Source organism: Carassius carassius, chromosome 27 (assembly GCF_963082965.1).
Source record: "Carassius carassius chromosome 27, fCarCar2.1, whole genome shotgun sequence".
NCBI lineage: Eukaryota > Metazoa > Chordata > Actinopteri > Cypriniformes > Cyprinidae > Carassius > Carassius carassius.
The window spans coordinates 28,738,002-28,746,140 of NC_081781.1; the positions used below are offsets into that span (position 1 = coordinate 28,738,002).

Here is an 8,139-nt window from a genome sequence, read left to right on the forward strand (position 1 = left end):
CGTGTACGTTTTGATCATTTCGGTTTATGGCTTTCATTCACACTTGTGGGCGGAGCTGAAATGCTGCTTTCATCTGATTGGTTGAATCGCTCCACCTTCAACTCGGTCTTTTCATTCTTTCAGGCAGAATAAGAGTCAATAAGAGTGAAGCACTGCAATGTCTGAAACTACACTCACTGTTAATTAGAATAATTTTTGAATCAGATGTAGCTGGGCACATAATTCGTGCTGCTGAGACTTGCAAATTATTTCTAGGTTGTAGTATTGTATGAATATTGTCCCACTGGTAAATACAGTGCAAATAGTTCTGTCTCTTTGGATAAAAGTGAAGTGGAAATAAAAATCAATAATAGACTGAACAGTTCCATGTCTGTAACATTTACCACTCTCATATTTTAAGTCATAAGGCACTAGGTATGTGTGTGTGACATTAATAAATAATTGTAAAAATTAATATAGTTACATTTCTAAATAAAAATAGTAAAATTAGCTCTATGCTGCTCAGTGCTCCTGTAGCCTTCCCCAGAGCGCCCTCTCGCGGCTGTAGACGGTAATGTTTTCTCTTGGTTCTGAATAAATGCGACTTAATAGTCCAGTGCAACTTATATATGTTTTTTTCCTCGTCATGACGTATTTTTGGACTGATGCAACTTATACCGAAAAATACGGGTAACATTATTATTATTATTATTTATTATGAGAGTAATTGACACAGACTAGAACCTTAATGTTTCACCAAATTCAGCTCAGATTTATGTGACCAGCTACATCTGATTCAAATATTATGCTAATTAACAGTGAGCGGTGGTTTCAGACATTATAGTACTTCACTCGCACTGACTCTTATTCTGCCTGAAAGAATTAAAAGACCGAGCTGAAGGTGGAGCGATTCGACCAATCAGATGAAAGCAGCGTTTCAGCTCCGCCCACAAGTGTGAATGAAATATTGAAGCCATAAACCGAAATGATCAAAACTTACACAGGCCAACTGTCTTGTCCATGTTTTCTCACTTGAATCCTCTTCTTGAGATTTGAGTCTCTTGACCTTCTGCAAGCTCCACCTTGTTCACGCAGTGATTGACATGGCGCGAGGGGGCGGAGACGTGATTGGCTCGGAATGCATTTTCAATGTGCACATTGAATTTTGCTACATTCATTGCGGGACATTGAATGAAAATGCAATCGTAAGTGTCTTGACTGTGAGTGTTAATGCATTTAAGAAAAATAGCATTTAAATGATAATTTTGCCACAGTTTTTGCTTGAACATGTTAGACATATCTAATCATTTCTGTAATACATTTTCATTTTAATTTTACAACTTATAAAGCATTAAAATTAGTATTCATTTTACATATTAAAACTGGTGTATGAAATGGCAAATGAAAATTATGTAATTTAATTTGAATTTTGCACCAAACGTTGCACAAATGTATTGGAAAATGTAAATGTAAATACAGAAATGCATCGTCATTTTACATAGTGCATTGTCATTTTGCATATTACATCCCAAATTGAATATTGCTACCCATATGCTTCCATAGCTATAATCTAACAATTACTGTGATCTATCTGAACTCTGAAGAAGAAGAAAAATCAAGTCTGCAGGGTAAAAGTTGGTGTCTGACATAATATATAAACATTTTACTTCCTGTATTTACCATATGTATTATACAATTTATGTAATTTATAACAGAAATAGTGAGTTTTGAACATTAATCATATGAAACTATTCTAGTAGACGTCCTAAGAAAAATTATGGACCTGTAAATGAACATAATATGGGAACCTTTATGTCAGCAATGTACAAAAAAAAAAAAAAAAGACAACTACAGAACTATTTAGAACCATAAGGTTTATTAAAAGTTATTTTATTAAAGCTAGACAACTCTAAAATGAAGAATGACTAAATTAATAAGACAGACAAAGGAAAAACTATTAGTCTGCTTAAAGAAAATTTATTGGTGATTCTTGAAGAATTTTGTGATCAGAAAGCAAGAAATGACACACTGGTTTACATATAATTCATTCATTTTGTATTACTGAGCTTGCCTAACATTTCTTTTCATCTGAGAGTAAAGTGCAGGGATTCACAAGTGCTTGGATTTCTGCTACTTCATGATGACTATAGACGTCATTAATCAAGGTTCTGCGTATTTCATTGTTGTTGTATATTCTAGTGAGCTGGCCAGTGTACGGGACTTCAGCTGTGAAGGTATTGCTTTTAATGTCGATGCTGCAAATCTGGTAGGCAGGAACCTGCACCTCCATACTCACTGAATGCAGACTTTTCTCAACTGTGGATGTAGTCTTAGAACTGAGGCGGCTATAGTCATATTTCAAGCCAAGCTTTCCTGCTATACTTGCTAAAAGTGGAACCTTACCACTGAACGTGGTCTCCCCTGTTCCTCCAACTGTATGTGTGTGGGTCTTTAGGAAAGAAACTGTTTTATCGATGCCTTGGTCCAGCTTCACCTGATGTTTGGCTGGTTCACAGTTCCTGTTGGAAGCTGTGAAATGTTTCAGTACTTCTGTGTTTTCTGATGTCACCTGTGCTGCAATATTATACTCAGTAATGGTTAAATGGTGCCCTTTAATATCATGATTTAGGGTGAGAACCTCATTTTCTGTGGTGCCAAGCACCATTAGACTGTTCTCGGTCATATAGCCTAACCCCAAATCATCTCTAGCAATAAAGTAACCATTACAAGTCTCCACTGCCAAAGGTGGAATCTCTCCATATGAAGATTTCTTCCACTGAAGTAATTCAAAGTTATCCTTATTCACTAGAAATGAAACTTTTGCATTCGGGATAGCACTTCCTAATTTGAATTCCTCATGAGATTTAATATCCCAACATGTTTTTTTAGCACTGTCATAGAAGCAAGGTTTACAGTCTTCAAACTTAGCAACATGAAAAGTTTGCTTTGATTTCTTGTCAAAGACAGTGACCGCATCCTTAGGCACATCTTTAGGTAGATTCGTTTCTGTCCATTCCAAGAAACTCTGAAACTCAGTTGCACTCTGTTGTTTGTCTTTTGAACTGCGAGGAAGAAGATGATGAACACGAGAGGACTCTGAAAGACAAACACACAGAACGCACCAGTTTTACGGGTTATCAAATTATTATGCCAATCAATCATCACTACATAGAGACTGTGAGATCAAATATACTGTAGTTATTAACAGCTCCAGTATGGGGTGTCAATTGACTAATCTAGGGGACTGAAATAATTATGTACACTTGACTAAAGTTTTACTACTCTTTGCCATGAAATACTTAATTTGGTATCACATAATTGCAGTGTTTGGAATAACGGCGTTTAAAAGAACGGCTTTAGGTAACGACGTTATTTTTTCAGTAACGGGGTAATCTAACTAATTACTTTTCCCGTCGTTACAACGCCATTAACGTTACTAAACGTTAAATGCGGTGCGTTACTATGCAATCCGAACGCACCCCTGGCTCACACAGCGAGTGAGCAGGTGGGTTAATAACGAGATAAGCGATTATGATTGGCTAAGGCAGAGTCATGTGTTTCATGGTAGCCAATCAGAGCCAGTGTTTTTACACACACGCGCCAGCGGCGCCAAACACACACACAGTCACACACACGCAACAGTTACACAGAGATTCGCAGCTGCAGCAGAAATGGCGAGTCAGGAGCAATCCGATGAAAAGTTGGCATTTTCAAGGTGGAGATATAAGCACTACTTCAAATTCATTGTAGTCAAAGGCAAGAACTTGCATGTAATGTGTGACACACGCATCTACAAAGCTAGTGGCCAAAATCGCTTTTCTTACAAAGAGTGCAGGATAAAACTCTTGCTGTTTGTTGACGTGCAATAAATCGCGAAAGTTATGTACGAACACCTGTCTGTTCTACTTATTTCAACTGACTTGTGAAAACTGCTAAAAAAAAAAAAAATTCTTTGACATAGCAACTTTTTTTTTTTTTTTTACAGTAACGCAAATAGTTACTTTCCCTGGTAACGAGTTACCTTTATTATAGAGTAATTCAGTTACTAACTCAGTTACTTTTTGGAACAAGTAGTGAGTAACTATAACTAATTACTTTTTTAAAGTAACGTTCCCAACAGTGCATAATTGATTGGTTTGGCAATGTGTTTTCAGTCAGGTGGGGAGGCAGAGGTGAGCCAGTGAGCAGGACGAGAAAACCTGCACAGAAAGTATTGTAAAAAAAAAAAAAAAACATTTGACTTTATTGGTCAAAACAATGAGGCTGAGATGCCTGCAGAACATTTAACAGTCTAAACTGAATCCATACAGTTCATAACCAATGACCTTTCTCAGGTGTTTGCATCTGGCTCCTCTTGTTTTATTTACAATATCTATACACCATATACTTCATGACTGTTATTTTACTTTAAAGATTAAAGATAAAGAATATACTCTTTTCTTGAGCTAAAATACAAGCTGAAAGAATATATAGTCAAACCAAACATTATTCAGATACCATATGTAAATGTTTTATATTTTTTACTTGCGAGTGCAGTTCATTTATGTGAGTGAAGATAGCAAAATAAAGTAAACTATAACATATTATACTCAAAAAAAAATTCAAACAGTGGACTACCAGTAAAATTGATAATAATTTGCGATGAAAAATTATACAGACACTTTGACCTGACTATGTTTTGGTTAAGTGTTTTTCTTTAATTGCTAATGCAACCTTTTTTTTCACCACAGACTGAACAAAAAGAAGCATTGCTTGGTAATTGGTTGACCTAAAATGTTGTTTTCTAATTGTGTACTTAAATTTAAATGATGACAGCTATTCAGTCGAATTCATCATTACATACCTTTGTATCAATGTTATCAAGATTAATTTATTTAGTTTTACTCTGACTTCTTATCATATTTTATAACCATTTTCTAAGCAATAGTGAATAAACTGTGATGATGTGAATAATGATGAAGTTGTCTGAATACATTTTGGTTTGACTGTATGTAGCTTTGTACAGACATAGGCAAAGTATGAACGTAGCTTGCAATAGATGCTGGCATATGTTCAGTAATTAACTAAACAGTGAGATTGCATAGACCTTTAGTGTCTTAGTCCTTTTCACAGTGCTTCCACAACAATTATACTGTATATCTTATAAAAAGTATACTATAAAAGCAAACAAACCAGCTCTTTCAGTCATAGAAGAGTCTTCTGCTGGAATGGCTTGGCTGGAATCCGCTCTAGCTGTCTGTAGACTGATCTGCAGCACAGCAAAGGCCATCACCACACCGATATCCATCATCCCCTGCTGCCACGTTATCTACAGCTATAAAATGCCACATATTTCATAAATAATGAAAGCATCTAACCCGATGTATAGACAACCTGTGATTAGCCACATTTTACAAGAACAATTGTAGAATATATGCATACAACACAGAACTGTGACAGCAAACCTAAATATTAATTATGTAAGTAGATGGTGACCAGTGACTAATTGTTTTCTCATCACTTACAGTTGGCTTTGTCATAAAAAAGGAACTTATTTGTATTCCAGTCAACTTTAGACAGATGTAAAAACTTTTATTTGGTATCATTATATATAACTAATAGCTAAAGATGTGAAACCTTGTGGCGTGTCTTACCTGTGAATGTTGACCTGCTATGAGTTTGTGTTGTTGCTGAGACTGAGATTCTTTACGAGTAACCGTCCCTGGCATCAGTCCAGCAGCCTTCCACTCAAATATATGCCTTCTTTCATGCAAATGAAGTTTTGCATATCAGCATACGCGGTTACGTTAATTCTTGAAATGATCTGATTACAATTCTGATGGGTCTCAGTCTTTTGAAACATTGAGTTCCTATAATAACTAACATGCAAGTAAAACCATAAATTAGACTGCATGAAATAAGATAATCAGACTGCTACACGGTGTCTTAATTATCAGCAAGCAACCAGCATCATCTTAGCTTCTTTTGTTCAGACATGGTGCAATGGCTGACTTTAGCTCAGAATGTCCTCTGTTTGTACAAATGATATCTATATGTTAAGTAAACATTTTTGGCAACTGGCTTTATACATCATCTGTTAATTCTTTATACTTACCTTGGGTCAGGTGGTGCGCTATCTCATGCTGGTTTCAGTTCCACTTTGCATGTAAGTAAATCTTATGATCACCATCCTTGTCCACACTGTTATTCAAAAGTGGACAGCTGAAGAAGCTGTGTATTTAAACTTTTAAAGTAAAGTTTTATATATTATGTTCTATCAAAACCCAGTTCAGACCAAACTAATTTTGTCCATCCTATTCTTATTATATATATATAAATAATTCTGTGTCAATGAACATTTATTGGAATAATAAATGTATTACTTTATAAAGTTAAAAAAAATCTACACATCTAAAAAAACTTGTCATGTTCTGGGAATGTTTTCAGCAGCAAGTTTTATTTTAGTTTCCAGAATGTTCTGCTAAAAGATAATATAACATCCTCTAAAAACATTAAAAAAGTGTATTGATAATGTTGTTATTATAACATTATCCTCGAACATTCTAATAAAGCACTCATGAAAATGGGTTAAAAAGGGACAAACCCAGCGGTTGGGTTGTTTTGACCCAGCAGTTGGCAGAGGTACAGTATAAAGTCCAGGGATAAGAATGTAAAAGTCCTGCAAGATGTTTATTCCACCCATGAACTCAGACTGCTGATTTCAGCAGAAGAGGAACAAAGTCATTCCTTTCAAATCACAAGCAAGTCAAATCCTAAGTAAGAGTTAAAGATCACGTTTTTAATGTTTTTTGAAGCTTTGATTGTGTTTACAGTGTGCAATATAACATGTGTTCATGTTTTGCGTGTAAAAAAACGCAGTATTTTTCACACAATTCACCTATCTGTATACCGCTGTTTTCACTGTCATAAAAACGGGCTGATGACTTCCTTGTTCTATGAAGTCCCTCCTTCAGAAATACGTAATGAGTTCTGATTGTGCCACCGGTTCCTGTGTTGTGATTCGACAGCAGCTGAGCACAGGCTGCCCTCCTGGAAATGTGATTGGGCTAGTTTTGGAGTAGCTTTGAGAAGTGGGCAGGATTTGTTTTGAAAACCTGGCAATCATGATCTGAACACACGTGAAGTACGAGATGTACTTCTAATCACAGAACGCCTGTGATGCGCATGAAAATCGCATTTGATTTTTTTTGCACAGCCCTAACATCTAGTTAACAAAGCTAAACAGCGTTGCCCTTTGTGTAATAAGTTACAGAAACTGTTAAACGCACCAACTTAAATAATAAAACACACTTACCGGTTGTGGTCCATAAACAACGCCTTCTCCAGACAAAGAGGGAACTGCTCCATCTTTCAAGAATAATCTTTGTGCGAATCCGGCATTAAACTGATTGAGATTTAGGAAGCTGTCCTCAGCAAAACATGCTGCACATAGTTTTACATGTGGATTATAATTTTCGGTTACCGAGTTAAACATAAATTGTAACCATTAATCTTCAAGTACAGCATCCCGGGGAACCCCAAACAAAGATGATTGGACTCCAAGATGAAAATAACAGCGTTTCGATGACATGGCGACAAAAGCACTCCATCGGAGTGCAACAAGACCACGCCCCCTTTTTGTGTATTCCTGTGGATGGAGGTTAGTAAAAAAACTGTTTTAGTGTTTTAGCTAGTTCATGGGCACTCCAGCTGATGATCATAACAATACCATGATTTCTTGTTTATTTTATGGATTTATGGAGTTATTATATTATGATACTTATACCCAATAATTACTCAACATTCCTAGGAACCAGGTTTAATTGCAATAAAGAAAGTAGTATTTGGGTGAAATAAACATTTTAAAACCTCTAAAACTCTCAAGTAGTTAAAACTGAGTGAAAATACTGCCTTGGTGGCACTTTTTTCCGTTCTCCTCACAGGGACACCGGCCTCACCTGACTGGTCATCTGGCAACCTAGCAGTCTCATGCAATAACCCAGTTATAAAATCAGGTACCTCATGGCTCCTATCAACTGGGGCCTCCCCATCAGACTCCACTAGCACTCTCTGTGGGGTAGAAAGATCCAGAGAAACCAGCACCTGAGGCACTGGCCCCTGACTCACCAGAGAGGTTGCTTGGACAAACATAAGCAGATCAACTTCTTTTGATGTGTCTTC

At 36.4% G+C, this 8,139-nt stretch overlaps 1 protein-coding gene across 1 annotated transcript; it reads right to left on the reverse strand.

Annotated features, from left to right (window-relative positions):
- Nucleotides 1-1,964: 1,964 nt before the first annotated feature.
- On the reverse strand, nucleotides 1,965-5,684 carry LOC132107347 (natterin-3). Its single transcript, XM_059513577.1, has 3 exons — nucleotides 5,613-5,684; nucleotides 5,152-5,293; nucleotides 1,965-3,075 (listed from the first exon to the last, which is right to left on the reverse strand). Exons 2-3 carry the CDS (start codon nucleotides 5,267-5,269, stop codon nucleotides 2,051-2,053), a joined length of 1,143 nt encoding a protein of 380 aa, XP_059369560.1. The 5' UTR covers nucleotides 5,270-5,293; nucleotides 5,613-5,684; the 3' UTR covers nucleotides 1,965-2,050.
- Between the last annotated feature and the right edge of the window lie 2,455 nt (nucleotides 5,685-8,139).

Bases quoted from the DNA above. Each gene is read 5' to 3' on its own strand.
- LOC132107347 (XM_059513577.1), bottom strand. From the start codon at position 5,269: ATGATGGATATCGGTGTGGTGATGGCCTTTGCTGTGCTGCAGATCAGT. The intron at 3,076-5,151 runs GTTTGTTTGCTT...TTTGTCTTTCAG, and splicing joins TTCTATGACTGAAAGAGCTG to AGTCCTCTCGTGTTCATCAT.